The sequence below is a fragment of the Dendrobates tinctorius genome, unplaced genomic scaffold (assembly GCF_039654945.1).
Source record: "Dendrobates tinctorius isolate UK_male_01 unplaced genomic scaffold, ASM3965494v1 ptg000176l, whole genome shotgun sequence".
Classification (NCBI taxonomy): domain Eukaryota; kingdom Metazoa; phylum Chordata; class Amphibia; order Anura; family Dendrobatidae; genus Dendrobates; species Dendrobates tinctorius.
This window is the reverse complement of record NW_027361843.1, coordinates 202422-221879: the sequence shown is the minus strand read 5'-3', so window position 1 is coordinate 221879 and position 19458 is coordinate 202422. Positions and strand designations below refer to the sequence as shown.

General features: G+C 43.6%; 1 protein-coding gene across 1 annotated transcript in view; it reads right to left on the bottom strand.

The window, feature by feature from the left end:
* Nucleotides 1-19458, bottom strand: part of RSBN1L (round spermatid basic protein 1 like) — a 131772-nt gene that overhangs the window by 11499 nt on the left and 100815 nt on the right. Inside the window, exons 5-6 of the mRNA XM_073551405.1 lie at nt 17248-17390; nt 6780-6947 (exon numbers count right to left, since the gene is read on the bottom strand). Coding sequence (XP_073407506.1) covers nt 6780-6947; nt 17248-17390 — 311 coding nt within the window. The remainder of the gene's footprint in view (nt 1-6779; nt 6948-17247; nt 17391-19458) is intronic.

Below are 19458 nucleotides of genomic sequence, written 5' to 3'. Positions count from 1 at the left end.
TCCACAGCAGATAACCCTTTAAATACTCGGCAATTTCCCGCTTTAATTTTTTCCTCCCATTCTTACAAAAGCCATAACTTTTTTAATTTTTCTGGCAATATAGCCGTATGAGGGCTTGTTTTTTTAACCACATGGTTTGTACTTTTGAAGGATACCATTTAATTTACCACATAGTGTACTGGAAAACTGGGAAAAAAATTTCCAAGTGCACTGAAATTGCAAAAACAAAAGAGCAATTCCACATTTTTTTTTTTGTTCATTATATGGTAAAACTGACCTGCCAATTTTGGAATCTCCAATTGGAGTATCACCATCTATTAACAACAGAATGATACAATTATATATAATCAACCAGCCGTACTTGACTCCGACAAGACTTTTGAGGATGGGCCGTTACCAGTCATCAGAATGTTTAAGGTGTCACGCTCCAGACGCAAATTTTATTCATATGATATGGCAGTGTCCCACTGTCCTGCATTACTGGGGAGAGGTGATATCATTACTGTCATCCCTAATACAGGCCCCGGTCCCTCTGGAGCCACTGGTCTGCTTGTTTGGGGTAGGGGATGAGGATATTTGGGGTCGATATGATGGGGTCTTCCTGCGTGAGACGTTGTTTATGGCACGGAAGGTACTGGCATTACGGTGGATGGGAACTTTGTCCCCCTCTCTTAGAATTGGGGTTGACTTGGTGAATTCGATTAAACCATACGAGCGCACGTTATACCAAAACAGGGGATGCCCGGGTAAATTTGAAAAGATTTGGGGGAGGTGGAACTCCTCCCACCTTACCCTGCAAGGTTGAGACATCACATACGAGATAATATGCTGCAGGATGCTAGGCTGCGAAATAGTAGATACAGGTTGATGTAGTGGTTGTTGTAGTTTTGTTTAGGAATTTCTGATTAGATTTCCTCATCCGAATAATATGTTAAAAGGCTTATGTGATTTGTTCGATATACATGTTTTATGATATATAACCAACTGTCCTTTGCCCATACTGGGAAGGTTATGTATAATACTACTGTGTTCTTTTAAGAAAAAAAAAATAGTGTATAATTATTTGGCTTTATGTTCTAATAATGGATGGAAACATGTATGCTCTGTGGAAAATGTTTATTAAGGCTGGTTTTACACTTGCGTTTTTTTGCGCTGCTTTTTAGCGCAAAAAAAGGATGCGTTTTTTCCCCTATACTTTAACATAGGTGCGCATATGTGCGCATACATATGCGCACGTACGCGTTTGCATGCGCATGCGGTTTTTTGCAGTGTGCGCTCGGGCGCACAAAATGCATCCTGTTGCATTTTTTGTGCGTCCGACTTGCCCCCAAAAAACGCATGCGCACGCCATGCGTTTTTTTTTTTACAGCAAAACACCCATTAAAGTCTATGGGTGCGCATACGTGCGCACTGTAATGCGCACTTATGCGCAAAAAAACACATGCGGTTGTTTTTTTAAAAAATGCACCAAAACCCGCAAAAACCGCACACAAACGCATGATGCGTTTTTTTCATGCATTTGTGTGCGCAAAAAACGCGCAGCAAAAAAACACAAGTGTAAAAGTAGCCTAACATGGGCCAATTGTATGTTGTACATGTTTTATGTCCTGAAGTTCAATAAACGAATTTACAAAAAGAAAAAAACTGACCTGCCAATATCATTCCTCAGGGCAACATGGGTACGCAGATACCAAAGATATAGAGTTGTTGTTTTGTTTATTTTTTTTTTTTTAAAAAATGTAAATTTTAAAAAAAACAAAACAAAAAAAAACCACACATATACCCCCCTTATGAACAGCACCATGGAACCAATGGTGCTTTATAAATAAATAATAATATACATTATATGCATCTATTCGATCAACCCTACTGCTCACCAATCGGATTTATTTTATATTTTGATAGATCAGACGTCTCTTAAGGCAGCAAAACCAAATGTGTATTCTTTAGTTTGTTTTATTTTTAACCCCTTCACCCCCAAGGGTGGTTTGCACATTCATGACCGGGCCAATTTTTACAATTCTGACCACTGTACCTTTATGAGGTAATAACTCTGGAACGCTTCCATGGATCCCGGTGATTCTGACATTGTTTTCTCGTGACATATTGTACTTCATGTTAGTGGTAAAATTTCATTCAAATAACTTGCGTTTATTTGTGAGAAAAACGGAAATTTGGCGAAAATTTTGAAAATTTCCCAATTTTCCAACTTTGAATTTTTATGCCCTTAAATCACAGAGATACAGCACACAAAAAACTTGATAACTAGCATTTCCCACATGTTTACTTTACATCAGCACAATTTTGGAACCAAAATTTTTTTTTGTTAGGAAGTTATAAGGGTTAAAAGTTGACCAGCGATTTTCTCTTTTTTACAACACCATTTTATTTTTAGGACCACATCACATTTGAAGCCACTTTGAGGGGTCTATATGATAGAAAATACCCAAAAGTGACACCATTCTAAAAACTGCACCCCTTAAGGTGCTCAAAACCACATTCAAGAAGTTTATTAACCCTTTAGGTGCGTCACAGGAATTTTTTTGAATATTTAAAAAAAAAATGAACATCTAACTTTTTTTCACAAAAAAACTACTTCAGGTTCAATTTTTTTTATTTTACCAAGGGTAACAGGAGAAATTGGACTGCAAAAGTTAATGTGCAATTTGTCCTGAGTACGCTGATACCTGATATGTGGGGGGGGGGAACGACTGTTTCGGTGCATGGCAGAGCTCAGAATGGAAGGAGTGCCGTTTGACTTTTTCAATGCAGAATTGGCTGGAATTCAGATCGGACGCCATGTCACGTTTGGAGAGTCCCTGATGTACCTAAACAGTGAAAACCCCCCCAAGTGACCCCATTTTGGAAACTAGACCCCCTAAGGAACTTATCTAGATATGTGGTGAGAACTTTGAACCCACAAGGGCTTTACAGAAGTTTATAACGTACAGCGGTACAATTAAAAAATCATATTTTTTCCACAAAAATGATCTTTTCACCCCAATTCTTATTTTTCCAAGGGTAACAGGACCCTATAAGTTATTGTGCAATTTGTCCTGAGTACGCTGATAACCCACATGTGGGGGTAAACCACTATTTGGGCACATGGCAGAGCTCGGAAGGGAAGCAGCGCCATTTGACGTTTTTGGCTGGAATTGAGATCGGACACCATGTCGCAATTGGAAAACCCCTGATGTACCTAAACAGTGGAAACCCCCCACAAATGACACCATTTTGTAAACTAGACCCCCCCAAGGAACTTATCTAGATGTGTGGTGAGCACTTTGAACCCCCCAGTGCTTCACAGAAGTTTATAACGCCCGGGTGTGAAAATAAAAAATTCGTATTTTTTCCACAAACATGATGTTTTAGTCACCATTTTTTTATTTTCCCAAGGGTACCAGGAGAAATTGGACCCCAAAAGTTGTTGTCCAATTTGTCCTGAGTATGCTGATACCCCATATGTGGGAGAAAACTACTGTATCGGCACACGTCGGGGGCTCGGAAGGGAAGTAGTAACGTTTTGGAATGCAGACTTTGATGGAATGGTCTGCGGGTGTCATGTTGCCTTTGGAGAGCCCCTAATGTACCTAAACAGTGGAAACCCCCCCCAAATGACCCCATTTTGAAAACTAGACCCCCTAAGGAACTTATCTAGATGTGAGGTGAGCACTTTGAACCCCCAAGGGCTTCACAGAAGTTTATAATGCCAGGGCATGAAAATAAAAAAATCGTATTTTTTCCACAAACATGATCAATTAGTCCACAATTTTTTTATTTTCCCAAGTGTAACAGGAGAAATTGGACCCCAAAAGTTGTTGTCCAATTTGTCCTGAGTACGCTGAGGCCCCACATGTGGGAGAAAACTACTGTATGGACACACGTCGGGGCTCGGAAGGGAAGTAGTGACGTTTTGCAATGCAGACTTTGAGGGAATGTTCTGCGGGTGTCATGTTGCCTTTGGAGAGCCCCTAATGTACCTAAACAGTGGAAACCCCCCACAAATGACCCCATTTTGGAAACGAGACCCCCTAAGGAACTTATCTAGATGTGTGGTGAGAACTTTGAACCCCCAAGGGCTTCACAAAAGTTTATAATGCCCGGGCATGAAAATAAAAAAATCGTATTTTTTCCACAAACATGATCAATTAGTCCCCAATTTTTTCATTTTCCCAAGGGTAACAGGAGAAATTGGACCCCAAAAGTTGTTGTCCAATTTGTCATGAGTACGCTGACACCCCATATGTGGGAGAAAACTACTGTATGGACACACATCGGGGCTCGGAAGGGAAGCAGTGACGTTTTGGAATGCAGACTTTGATGGAATGGTCTGCGGGTGTCATGTGCGTTTGGAGAGCCCCTGATGTACCTAAACTATTGAAACTCCCCACAAGTGACCCCATTTTGGACACTAGACCCCCCACGGAACTTATCTAGACGTGTGGTGAGCACTTTGAACCCCCAAGTGCTTCACAGAAGTTTATAACGCTCGGACGTGAAAATAAAAAAATCATTTTTTTCCACAAAAATGATATTTTTGCCCCCAATTTTTTATTTTCCTAAGGGTAACAGGAGAAATTGGACCCCAAAAATTGTTTTGCAATTTGTCCTGAGTAGGCTGATACCCTACATGTGGGGGTAAAACAGTGTGTGGGCACATGGCAGAGCTTGGAAGGGAAGGAGCACCATTTGACTTTTTCAACTCAGAATTGGCTGGAATTGAGATCAGACGCCATGTTGCATTTGGAGAGCACCTGATGTGCCCAAACAGTGGAAACCCCCAATTCTAACTCCAGCCCGAACCCCAACACACCCCTAACCCTAATCTCAGCCCTAACCCTAGCCCTAGCGGAAAAATGGAAATAAATACATTTTTTTAATTTTATTATTTTTCCCTAACTAAGGGGGTGATAACAAAAACCAGCGTTTCATGAATTTCTTTTGGGGGGGTGCGTTTACACCGTTCCGCGTGCGGTAAAATTGATAAAGCCGTTTTATTCTTCGGGTCAGTACGGTTACAGCGATACCTCATTTAGGTCGTTTTTTTATGTTTTGTCAGTTTTATGCAATGAAAACTATTTTATATAAAAAATAATTATTTTTGCATCGCTTTATTCTGCGAGCTATAACTTTTTTATTTTTTCGCTGATGATGCTGTGTGGCGGCTCGTTTTTTTGCGGGACAAGATGACGTTTTCAGCGGTACCATGGATATTTATATGCGTCTTTTTAATCGCGCGTTATTACACTTTTTGTTTGGCGGCATGATAAAAAATCATTATTTTTTGCTTCGTTTTTTATTTTTTAAGGGGTTCGCTAAAGGGGTTAACTAATGGGACAGTTTTATAGGGCGGGTCGTTACGGACGCGGCGATACCTAATATGTGTACTTTTATTGTTTTGTTTTTTTTTATTTCCTAACAATGGATTTATTTGGGGGAATATTTTTTTTTTTTCTAATTTATTTGGCGATTTTTTTAAAATTATTTTAACACTTTTTTTAATTCTTTTTTTAACTTTATTAAATAGTCCCAGGTGGGACATCACCGTCCTGTGACAGATCGCTGATCTGTCACATCACAGATCACTGTGACAGATCAGCGATCTGTCATAGGCAGTGCAGAAGGCTTCCTCATGCCTGCACTTTGCAGGCACTGAGGAAGCCAGCTTCCTGCAGGCCCCCGTCGCCATCTTGGATTCGGGGGCCTGCAGGAAAGGAGCCCCCCGCAGCAGCGCTGTACATTGCGCTGCCGTGGGGGGGCTCAGGGAAGCACGGAGGGAGCCCCCTCCCTGCCGATGCTTCCCTTTAACCCCCGGTACACCACGATCATGTTTGATCGTGGTGTGCAAGGGGTTAACGTGTCGGGGGCGGTCCGTGACCGCCCCTGACACATTGTGCCGGGTGTCAGCTGTGATAATCACCACGTGGGCGCCGCTGATCGCGGTAGACGTACTATCCCGTCCATGGGCATAGGGGCCCGGGTCCCATGGACGGGATAGTACGTCGGATGTCAGGAAGGGGTTAATGGAGCAAAATCGGGGCGATGTTTTCATATTTTTAAAACCCTCTTCTTTTTTATTAACACTGTCTTCAGTAATCTCCTCCGGAGACTTGAAGCAGCGATCATCGGATCATCTGTGCTATATACAACAGAAATCACAACTTATGAATGCCAGCCAGGGGTGGGTTTTCTCAGGTGGTTTGTAATGACAAACATGGGAGTCGTCAGTAGACCCCCAGCTGTCATGACATCCCATCGGCGCCCAATGATCAAGTGACAGGGGCGCCGATGGGCAAGATGAATGATGTGCTTCTGGAAAGAACGTTTAATCCCGCTGTCAGTAGTGATTGATAGCAGGATTAAACTGGTTAACAGCCGATGGGAAAGCACCGCTCCACCCGCGGATGTTAGAGGCACTTACTAGCTAATCAAATCAGCCATCAAGTGCGGGGAAAATGTGGGCTCAGCATGTGACCCACATGAAAAGGCAGGGACACTATCTCTGACATATATGTACGTGAAAGGTGAAGGGGTTAATATAGAAATAGGAACAAAAACAGCCACCTCTCCCATCAATGGATCAAGAACCCCTCATTCTGGAGATAGATATTGGAGCGGCATCTATTAAATGTTTTATGACACAGCGCAGCCATAGCACTGGGGGGATCAATGCTTTCTACAATATGCCTGTATGTGGACAGGACACCATGTACAACATTTATGAAAGTATAGCATTAAACATAACTCCTGCAATGGGGAAAGAAGCAGCTATGACTTACCATTCTCCACAACGCACAGCCTTCAGCACACCTACAGCTGCCGTGGTCTGCCGCTCAAACCCCTGCCCTATGTGGTCAGCATGTGCTCTTGTCCTATCTTCAAATAACATTTCCCGAGGCTCGCTAGCTCGAGGTAGGTACTGCAGGTTTTTTATTTCATTGGTAGTCCTGGTAAGACAGCACAACAGAGATTGTTAAAATGACAGATCGTTCCTGTCCACAGAACACAGTTATATGTGAAGCACTTCTCATACCATGCTTAACTGTGATACAGGAGGGGGACATGGCTTCACAGAACTGTGCAAAACTTTTAGTCTGAAGTGGAACAAATTCTGCAAAGTAGTAATATTTCAAGAATAGCGGTGTTACTAGTATATATATCTATCAAATAATACGCAAAGTGAAGGAACAACATAGACATCTAAATCAAATCAATATTTGGTGTGACCACTTGGAGTAGGAAAGGAATACAGATCAACAGATAAAAAATATATTCCATTTTATTAACACATCGTTAAAACACGTTTATATGCATCTGTGGGCCATAAATTGGAATATCAAATCATCCACGCATTTCTGGTACATTCTGCACCCTTACTCCTTTATGACCACTCAGCCTTCAAAATGGAATCAAGTCTTCAGTAATATTTACATGAAGTCAGGGATTTTGTAGGATGATAGTCAGGTGTCAGGTGTATGACTAATCAGTTACACCAAACAGGTGATAATGATCATTAGTTTCACATGTAGATTGGAGACGTTATTAACTGAAACAGAAACAGTTGTAAAAGGTGTAAACCTGGGTGAGGAACAGCCAAACTCTGCTTCAAAGGGAAGGTAATAGAAGACATACCTTTTTATGTCACAGACCATGGAAAGTCTGAGCACAGCAACAAGGTAGTTATACTGCATTAGCAAGGTCTCTCGCAGGAAAAGATTTCAGAGTAGAATGGAGTTTCAACATGTGCTGTTTAAGCCTTTTTTTAAGCACTAAGAAATGGTCAGCGTTGAGGGACATAGATGTAGTGGCTGGCCTAGAAAACTTGCAGCAGATGAAAGACATGTTTAACACCGATCAAATCTGGAGAATGTTCAGCTCAATCCTGGCTGCAACCAGTGAAATCCAGCTACACCCATCTACTGTTTGGAAAAGTGGTCTTCGTTCAAGAATTAGAGAGAATTATGATGGGCACTCGATGGTAGAAACTTATTTTTGTGCTCGGTGGTAGAGAGATCAAGATACTATATGTAAATACCACAGCAACGAAATTCAAATGCATAAAACATGATTTCTGCAGCAAAGAGTATATGATTTTGGCCAATGTTACGGTCGGCGAGACCTTTCTTAGGGCCCGCTAAATTTTATATGTATACTTATTAGGAGAACAAATTATGCACGGAAAAAAATAAAAATACAGTGACGTGAATAATGTGTTACGTAAACAAGTATAAATAATAATGTGCTGCACAGGTTTAAGAATGAGAACCATAATATAATAAACCAAAAAAGGAATTGGCCAAAAAAAATTAAATGAACATGATAACCCAAGCAAAATAAAAATGTGAAGTGGGGAATAAAAGGAAAAAAAGACAAGATGAAAGAAATCGGAACATGAAAAAACATGGATTTTTGTGATAACTCACCGTAAAATCCTTTTCTCCGAGACGCTCATTGGGGGACACAGATACTGTGGGTCTATGCTTCTGCCGCTAGGAGGCTGACATTAAGTGGAAAAAAAAAAGAGGTTAGCTCCTCCGCCGTATACACCCTCGCCCCTATTGCGGGCGGAAATCAGTTTGGTGCCAAAGCAGTAGGAGGACAACAAAATCAGCCTTAATTCAGGTACAACATGTCCAAAACACCACCCTTACATCAAATTAGTATATGCATATATTATAATTTTAAACCAAACAAGAGCCAACTGGCTAATAGGGTGGGTGCTGTGTCCCCCAATGAGCGTCTCGGAGAAAAGGATTTTACGGTGAGTACTCACAAAAATCCATGTTTCTCCTTCGCCTCATTGGGGGACACAGATACTGTGGGACGTTCTAAAGCAGTCCCTGGGTGGGAGATTGACTCACCGATCCAAGCTACATGCACCTCTTGTTTAAAGGTGCGCCACCGCTGCTTGGAGAATCCTTCTACACAGGCTCGCATCTGCCGAGGCCTGAGCATGGATATTATAATGTTTGGCAAATGTGTGCAGGTTGGACCAGGTTGCTGCCTTGCAAACCTGTTCCGTCGAAGCCTGGTGCCAAAGCGCCCAAGAGGCGCCCACTGCCCGAGTAGAGTGCGCTCTGATCCCTGCTGGAATCGGCGTACCTCTAATGCGGTAGGACTCCTGAATAGTCAAACGAATCCATCTGGCTATGGTAGATTTTGAGGCAGCGAGTCCCTTCCTGCGCCCTTCGAGGAGCACGAACAGCGTGTCCGTCTGACGAAAAGGTGCCGTCCTCGACAAGTACCTCCGGAGGGCTCTTGCCAGGTCTAATGTGTGAAGAGCCTTTTCCACACGGTGCACCGGTGGTGGACAAAATGAAGGTACGACAACATCTTCATTAATGTGAAAAGAGGACACGACTTTCGGCAGAAAAGGAGGGGCTGGTCGGAGCACTACCTTATCCTTATGGAAAGTGAGGAACAGGACTTGGCAGGATAGGGCTGCCAGTTCTGAAACCCGCCTGATAGAAGTGATGGCCACTAGGAACAACACTTTCCAGGAAAGGTACCTCAAGGAGATATCCTGAAGCGGTTCAAATGGAGCTTCCTGCAGAACACTTAGGACCAGGTTAAGGTCCCAAGCGTCCAAAGGTGCCTTATAGGGAGGTACCAAGTGGGAGACTCCCTGGATGAAAGTCTTCACCTGCAGATTGGTAGCAATTCTGCGCTGGAACAGAAGGGATAAGGCCGATATTTGTCTCCTGAGGGAACTTGGGGCTAAGCCCGAGTCTAGGCCCGACTGGAGAAAGGCCAAGATGTTGGGAATTGAGAATCACAGCGGTCTCGACACCAAGCAAAGAACGCCTTCCAGGTGTGGTGGTAAATTCGTGCTGAAGCAGGCTTCCGGGCGCTAATCACTGTAGCGACCACCTTGCTCCTGAACCCTGCCTGGGTTAGAATGCAAGATTCAACGGCCATGCCGTCAAACACTGGGCCCCTGAGTTCGGGTGGCAAATTGGCCATTGAGAAAATAGATCTTGGCGCTCTGGCAGGCGCCAAGGAACGTCGGCGAGCAGCTGCATTAGATCTGCGTACCACGCTCGATGGGGCCAGTCTGGGGCCAGCAGAATCGCCGGAACCCCTTTAGTCTTGATCTTCTTGATGACCCTCGGGAGTAGTGGCAGCGGGAGAAATCGATATGGGAGGCGAAACTGGTTCCATGGCAGAACCAACGCGTTCACAGCGATCGCCTTCGGGTCCCTGGCTCGAGCGACATATGTGGGCACCTTGGCGTTCACGCTGGACGCCATCAGGTCCACATCCGGGGTTCCCCACAGCTGACAAATCTGCTGAAAAACTTCGGGATGTAGAGACCACTCTCCGGATTCAAGACCCTGCCGGCTGAGAAAGTCTGCCGCCCAATTTTCCACGCCCGGGATGTGGACAGCCAAAATCACCGAGTTGTTTGCTTCAGCCCATTGAAGAAAGTGCCCCACCTCGCACATGGTTGCTCTGCTGCGGGTGCCCCCTTGATGATTTATGTAAGCCACCGCCGTGGCGTTGTCCGATTGAATCTGGACGGGGCGGCCTGCTAGAAAGTGATGAAACTTCTGCAGAGCCAGCCGAATTGCTCGTATCTCCAATAAGTTGATCGGGAGGCGTGCCTCCTGTGGCGACCACCGTCCCTGGGTTGTATGGTGGCGAAACACCGCTCCCCAGCCGAGGAGACTGGCGTTGGTTGTCATTACCAGCCAATGATCTGGGGGGGAAAGGTTTCCCCTGGGCCAGAGAGGAACTGGTTATCCACCATCACAGCCAACGCGTTAACTAAGCCTAAAGCAAAAAAGGGGAAAGCTAAACTGCTCCGGAGTAGAACCCCAAAGGAATAGGTAGCCCCCAAACATATTGCCGGTGAGACAAGATGAAGCAAACACAGGCAGAAAATAGAGTAAGCAAATGATGGGGCCCAAACTGTCTAGATAGAACAGGACAGGAAAGATACTGTCTGCAATCACGCAAAAAACCCTAAGAAAAATCCAACACATCTGATATGCAAAAATACTGAGGCCACACGACCTCTCCCCCACTAGATCAGAATTCTGGTGTGAACTGGAAAAAAAAAAGATACTGATGTAACAGGGGACTAGCAATACTGAACAGACTCACATAGGCTGTGGCATATGGAACGGGGTCCAGCACTGGTCCCAGCAGGGAACAATGCTGAACCCACACAGCAAAGCAGAAAGCAGAGAAAGGCAAAAACTGGATCTAATGCAAAAAGATTCCAGCAAACAAATAACTTATCTGAACGATGCAGGACCAAGCCGGGGGCAAGCGGACTTCAAAATCCTCAGGAAGAAAACCAAATCACCAGCAACAACTGAGGGAAGCCTGCTCACTTAAATCTTCCCAGTCTGTAACATCTGAACACCAATCATCCTCTTCAGGTGATTGACTTCTGTCAACTCGACCAGCTCCATTACCCGCAGCAACCACCAGAGGGAGCCCAAACTCAGAAGTCAGGTCACAAGTGTTCACATCAGGGATGCATTAAAAGAGGCATAGATGCTCATGAGGAGAACATAATTTTACCTCTATATAAGTCACTAGTGCGACCACACTTAGAATACTGCGTACAGTTCTGGTCTCTGGTGGATAAGAAAGACATAGCTGAACTGGAGCGGGTGCAGAGAAGAGCGACAAAGGTTATTAGAGACCTGGGAGGTCTGCAAAACGAAGACAGGTTATTAAACCTGGAGTTATTTAGTTTGGAAAATCGAAGGCTTAGGGGTGATCTTATTACAATGTATAAATATATGCGGGGACAATACAAAGACCTTTCTAATGATCTTTTTACTCTTAGACCTGTGACGGGGACAAGGGGGCATCCTCTACGTCTGGAGGAAAGAAGGTTTAAGCCAAATGACAGACGCAGATTCTTTACTGTAAGAGCAGTGAGTCTACGGAACTCTTTGCCATATGATGTTGTAATGAGTGATTCTCTACTAAAATTTAAGAAGGGACTGGATGCCTTTCTTGAAAAGTATAATATTACAGGGTATATACACTAGTTTCCTTAATATTGCGTTGATCCAGGGAGCTAGTCTGATTGCCGTATGCGGCGTCAGGAAGGATTTTTTTCCCCCAATGTGAAGATTACTGTTTGCCTTTGCCACATGGGTTTTTTTTTGCCTTCCTCCGGATCAACATGTTAAAGCAATTAGGATAGGATATGGGTTGAACTAGATGGACTTCCTTCAACCTTAATAACTATGTAAATATATATATATATATATATATATATATATATATATATATATATATATATATATATATTTTATCTAAAGCTCAAAGTGTATGTGTGTATGTCCAGGATTGGTATCTGCACCGTCGCAGCTACAGCCACAAAATTTTGCACAGTCACACGTCTGGACCCCGAGAGTGTCATAGGCTATGTTGTGAGGCGAAATTTTAACCCCGCGCGTTCCAATTCACCAAACAATTTTGCCTATTATTCTTATCATTTCTATGGTGTTATCGTCCTTCTGTAAAGCTGGAAATAACACAATTTATTACTGTGCCAACACAGACCACCCTTTGACAGAGACTGCAGGGGGAGCCCAGTATCACACAGGATAGGATTAGATACACAGCTCAGCAGTCAGTATCACACAGGATAGGATTAGACACATGGCTCAGCAGTCAGCATCACACAGGATAGGATTAGATACACAGCTCAACAGTCAGTATCACACAGGATAGGATTAGATACACAGCTCAGCAGTCAGTATCACACAGGATAGGAATACATACACGGCTCAGCAGACAGTATCACACAGGATAGGATTAGAAACACAGCTCAGCACACAGCATCACACAGAATAGTATTAGATACACGGCTCAGCAGTCGGTTTCACACAGGATAGGATTAGATACACGGCTCAGCAGTCAGTATTACACAGGATAGGATTAGATACACAGCTCAGCAGTCAGTATCACACAGGATAGGATTAGATACACAGCTCAGCAGACAGTATCACACAGGATAGGATTAGATACACAGCTCAGCAGACAGTATCACACAGGATAGGATTAGATACACAGCTCAGCACACAGTAGCACACAGAATAGTATTAGATACACGGCTCAGCAGACAGTATCACACAGGATAGGATTAGATACACGGCTCAGCAGTCAGTATCACACAGGATAGGATTAGATACACGGCTCAGCAGTCAGTATCACACAGGATAGGATTAGTTACACAGCTCAGCAGTGAGTATCACACAGGATAGGATTAGATACACGGCTCAGCAGTCAGTACTACACAGGATAGGATTAGATACACAGCTCAGCAGTCAGTATCACACAGGATAGGATTAGATACACAGCTCAGAAGTTGGTATCACACAGGATAGGAATAGATACACAGCTCAGCAGTCAGTATCACACAGGATAGGATTAGATATACAGCTCAGCAGTCAGTATCACACAGGATAGGATTAGATACACTGCTCAGCACACAGTATCACAGATTAGTATTAGATACATGGCTCAGCAGACAGTATCACACAGAATAGGATTAGATACACGGCTCTGCAGTCAGTATCACACAGGATAGGATTAGATACACGGCTCAGCAGTCAGTATCACACAGGATAGGATTAGATACAAGGCTGAGCAGACAATATCACACAGGATAGGATTAGATACACTGCTCACCAGTCAGTATCACACAGGATAGGATTAGATACACGGCTCAGCAGAAAGTATCACAGGAGAGGATTAGGTACACAGCTCAGCAGACATTATCACACAGGATAGGGTTAGATACACAGCTCAGAAACAGGATGTGCCAAAGGAGAGGACATTTTCATTCCAAGAATTCCACTCATTCCATCTGATTTGTTTTTTGATTTTAAACGCCTCCAGTTTCCAGTTCAACTGCTATTTGCAATGTCCATTAACAATGCTCAGGGACAGTCCTTGAAAGTAGTAGGGATCGATTTGCAATCTCCATGTTTTTCTCATGGTCAACTTTACGTGGTCTGTTCAAGAGTTGGAACTGCCAAAAATCTGTTCATCTTTGCACCGAAAGGAAAAAACAAAAATCTTGAATGAGTTGAAAATAAAATACTATCAATACTCGGGTAATCGTTTGTGTTGCAAATCTGTAGTGTTGAATATATGATGTGAAATGTTTTTATGTGCAATATTATCATTATAATTTGTTATAACTAACAAGTTGGTTACTATGCCCAGGCAACGCCTATGTATGTATATATATATATACACACATACACACACACACAGTTTTTCGGACTAGAAGACACACCTAGGTTTTAGAGGAGGAAATTAGGGGAAAAAAAATAAAGCAAAAAATGTTGTCAATTCTGTACTTAATATCCCCTGTCCTGATATGCATGGCTCCCTCATCCCTACCCTGGTATGCACGCCCATTCATCCATATCCTGGCAGGAATGAGCACCCCGTCCCTATCCTCGTATGCAGGGCCCCCATCTCGTCCTAGTATGCATGGCCCCATACCTATCCTGGTATGATTGGCCCCCATCCTGGTATGCATTGCCCCATCAGTAAACATTAAAAAAAATTACACTTACCTTCCCTCGCAGCAACTAGTTCCGATGCCAGCAGCTGCTTTATACTTGTAAGCAGCACATGGCAGTGACGTCATGTGCTGCTCAGAAGCAGGGCACAGCTGCTGGAATACTCACTGCTCTGCACGACGGAACTGTGCACGCAGAGAGGAGTGAGTATTCATTGCTCTTCAGTAGCGCTCACCAGTGTCAGAGAGAGCCTTCCTGCAGCTGCCGGCGGTCACGTGTGGGTGTGGAGAGAGGTGAATATTAATTTCTCTTAAATAGCAGCACACGTGACTGCAAGCAGAAGCAGGAAGCTGGCGGCTGACACTGTGCGTGCTACTGAAGAGCAACGAATACCCACTGTTCTCTGCACGCACAGTCCCGGCGTGCAAAGCAGTGGGTATTCCGGCAGCTGCCCTTCGGCTTGCAAGCAGTGAATGACGTCCCTGACATGCACTGCTTACAAGCATAAAGCAGCTGCTGGCATTGTGACATGATAATGCCAAGTGGCGCCGGGAAGGTAAGTGTAATTTTTTTGGGGGGGTTTCTTATGGGGCCATGCATACCAGGATGGGGTGGGTGGGGGCCAATCATAAGGATGGAACCATCGATACCAGGACCGAGGTTGGGGGACAATCATACCAAGACGCTATCAAAGAGAAAAGAATATTCATTGCCCTCCACGCCCATGGGCGTGGAATGCAGTGAATATTCATTTCTCTTTTGCAGCGGGCACAAGAGTTAGCCGCAGACGCTGGCTCTAGCCTCCTGTGACTCGCGACTCCAGCGATGCCGTTCCCCCACCTCCACACCACAGCCAGAGTCGGTACATCCGGACTATAAGACGCACCCCCCCATTTTTCGAGGAAAGAAGTGCACCTTATCATTCAAAAAATACGGGGGGTTTTGTAAGCCCTGAGAAAAGGTCTGTCCGACCGAAACTTTGGCCTGAATCATGTACAGACACTTCCTGCTACATGTTGCATAAATAACTCGCATTGGATTCACTTGATATTCTTCTTTGCCGTGGTAGTTACATATAGTTTTGTGCAAGAATTGGGTCCACAAATCCATACCTTCAACATGAAAACAAGGCCAAGAGACAACTATGCACAAAACATAGAAACTTGGGTGCAGAAAAAGGTCAGCAGATGCTGTGAACTCAAAAACCAAAATGTGAAATATTTTGCTGTAAACATTTGTTTGTCAAAGGGATAGAGATGTGTCTGCAGGCAACAGTGAAGCACAGTGGAGGTTCCTTACAAGTTTGCTGCTCTGTGTCAGCAAACGGAGCTAGGTTTTTGGTGTCCACAAGGCTAGAAGACACAGGCAGGTACTCATACACCATACAATATAAGCAGGGAGGCATCTGATTGGCTCCCAACATATTCTGCAGCAGGACAACGACTCCAAACATGCAATCAAATTAATTACTATTTTCAGTAACGAAGAACAAGAGTCCTGGAAGTGATGAGATGTCCCCTACAGAGCCATGAGCTCAACATCAGTGAGATCTGTGGATAGTTTTCCAAGATGTTTGGAACAACCTCTTTATTGAGTTCCTTAAACAGTATAAGCTTCCCTAGAAGCATTGATGCCGTTTTAGAAGCAAAAGGTGGACACACTACAAATATTGACTTGTTTAAGAATTCTCTTTTGTGCAATCATTTTTTTTTGTTAAAGGATGAAAAAAAAAATTAACATTTCTATTTTTGAAAGAATTCTTACTTTACAGTAGTTTCCACACCTGCCTAAAACTTTTGCACAGCACTGTACGTTTGACAGCATGCACGTAAGTTTTAAATATTTTTAAAAAAAGACATCAATGGAAGTATATGGCTCTTATAAATGTGGATATTTCGGAGAATGGAGCTTGCAAAAATCCATTTGCTTGTTGCCAGAACAACCCTGGATTTTCAGTCTCGGGAATTTCTGCAACAAATTAAAGAAAGTGTCTAGTCACACTCTTCAGAACAAAATGACACCATTTGATGCCTAGCGAGTGTAGTGTATGGGGTCTGTTCTAATTAATGGGATCCATGCACAATACTCGCTAGGGGCTGGACTGTTGCCTTGGCAACTGCATGGCTCAGTATGCATGAGTGTCTCTCCACAACCAATGTCGTATCAGGGCATGGTGTATGTGTCTGTTCAAGCCATGTACAGGAAACTTATCAGATCTGTGCTACACAAACCACGGGCAGCGTGAATCCGACTTCTGCCAGGAGTCTGGCTTTGGTTCTCTCAAAACACAGGGACACACGACTGAGCCAAGCATTCTTATGTTTAGGGGAGTGAGGAGAGAGCGCAATCAGATATCTCATGTATGGCCAGCTTTAGGATTAGGAAATTACAGAGTGATCGTGATCTGATCAAATAGTAATACAAAATCCCCTGTGCTGGCTGCTCTACAACTGAGCTCACAATTCATGCATAGATTTATTATGCTTTGCTTATATATCATATTCCACAGCACTTTACAGATATCATCGCTGTCCCCAATGGGGCTCAAAATCTAAATTCCCCATTAGTAGGTCTTTAGATTACAGCCTATAGTAAGAGTAGCTGTAAAGCGAATGCCACTATCCATTCCACTTCCCAGAGACAGAGCTACTGTACCTCAAAGGACCAGGACTGAACAGTTCTTGGATCGGTCCAATTTTCTACCACACACAAATATCACATACACTGGGGGTTTACATACCTTTTTCTTTTAAAAGGAGACTTTGGCATATCAGTGACGGGAATCATCTGCTCCCCTGGGCGCACCCACATTATAGGGCCATCATCACTCTCTTTGCGGCTCTTTAGCTCAAGGCTTGAGTGAGTCCCCCAAGGCAAAGTGAGCTGTCAGTCAAGAGAAAGGCGGACACAGTCAGTTTCTACACATTTGCTGATAAACACAAAGTCAATCATTAGCAAACAGATATCTGTAGAATGGACACAAAACTGAGATTTATCTCATTTACACTGCGCATAATATAAAACAAAAGGTAATCTATAACCCCTAACATACGGTCTCCCCCTCCAATGCAGTGAGGGCAGGGTCCTCCTGGTCTGTATAACAGTATGTCACAGCTTACTGTATTTTACAGATGTATTACATATATGGAAAAAATAACAAAATAAATGATAATGGCTAGATAATGACATATCTGAGGATGTAATTTATAGTAGAATGTTGATTAACTGGTCAGTAAGTTCATCCATGCGTCTATCATTAGAACTCAACTATGTGATCTACCATAAGAAGAAGATGATGACGGCACGCCAAAAGTGAAAAAATAAAAGAAAAGTTTATTTTGGCAAATCAAGCCATATTGAAAGCAAGAAATCTGACGCGTTTCGAGTGCAACAAATGCACGCTTAGTCATAGGATACAAGAACATGCAATGAAACAAATATATGTACAAAGAACAAACCAATCAAAATACAACAATCATTAGTTACATATGTGCAAAATGTGGTTGCTGAAAACTGTAAAAAAAAACCTTCTAATAAATGTAGAACAAGCCATTTGTTAGAATTCATACATGCAGGAAATTTCGTGTTCAGTTATGGAATCCAAAATGTTTTGTGCATAAAGAGCATTTTTTAAATTTATTTATTTATTACCCCTCATATAGAATGGGAAAATTTTCTTCAAATGCCAAAAACCTGAAAAAAAAACCCCGCATCTCTGAGCACCTTACCAATATTTGTCAGGTGCAATGAAACATTTTTTAAATGTCCATCAGAGAGACATTCCTTTCTCTTTTTTTTCGGTTTTTCGCATTTGAAGAAAATTTTCCAATTCTATATGAGGAAAATACATACTAAATACATTACTCAACTACATTATAGATTATTATTATTTATTTATATAGCACCATTAATTCCATGGTGCTGTACATGAGAAGGGGGGTTACATACAAAGTTATAGATATCGTTAGCAGTAAACAGATTTACAATGACAGACTGGTACAGAGGGGAGAGGACCCTGTCCTTGCGGACTTACATTCTACGGGATAGAGGGGAAGAGACAGAAGGTCGGGGGTGCAGCAGCTCTAGTGGTGATGAGGCGGCAGAATGGTTATTGCAGGCTGTAAGCTTTCCTGAAAAGATGATTTTTCAGGTTCCGTTTGAAGGATCCGAGGGTGGTGGATAATCGGACGTGTTGAGGCGTACAATTCCAGAGGATGGGGGATATTTGGGAGAAATCTTGGAGGCAGTTGTGCGAGGAACGAATAAGTGTTTAGGAGAGTAAGGGCCCTGTCACACACAGCGACGCACCAGCGATCCCGACAACGATATGACCTTGTCAGGAGGCTGGTATGTCGCTACATGATCGCTGGTGAGCTGTCAAACAGGCAGCTTCACCAGCAATCAGGAAAGCGACACGCGGGTAACAAGCGACGCACGTCGCTTAGTTATCCACTGTGTACCTTAGTTACCAGCGCGCTGGTGCAGGGAGCTGGTAATCAAGGTCAACATCGGGTTTCTAAGCGGCGCGCGGCACTTAGAAGCCCAATGTGTACCTTGGTTACCAGCTCCCTCCACCAGCGCGCTGGTAACTAAGGTACACATCAGGTTTCTAAACGCTGCGCGCCGCTTAGAAACCCAATGTGTACCTTAGTTACCAGCGCCAGCTCGCTGGTCTCCCGCCTGTCACGCAGCGATGCATGCTAGCCAGTGGGAGACCAGCGATCAAAAAAATATCCTGGCCATTCCAGGACGATCAGCGATACCCGGCAGGGGGGCCGGTCGCTGGTAAGTGTCACACACAGCGATCTCGCTGGTGAGAACACAGTTGCGCACAAAACTTGTGACTCAGCAGCGATCTCGCTAGCGAGATCGCTGTGTGTGAAAGGGGCTTTAGAGGTCTTGGGAGGATCGAAGATTACATGAGGGAAGATATTAGATCAGCTCAGAGATA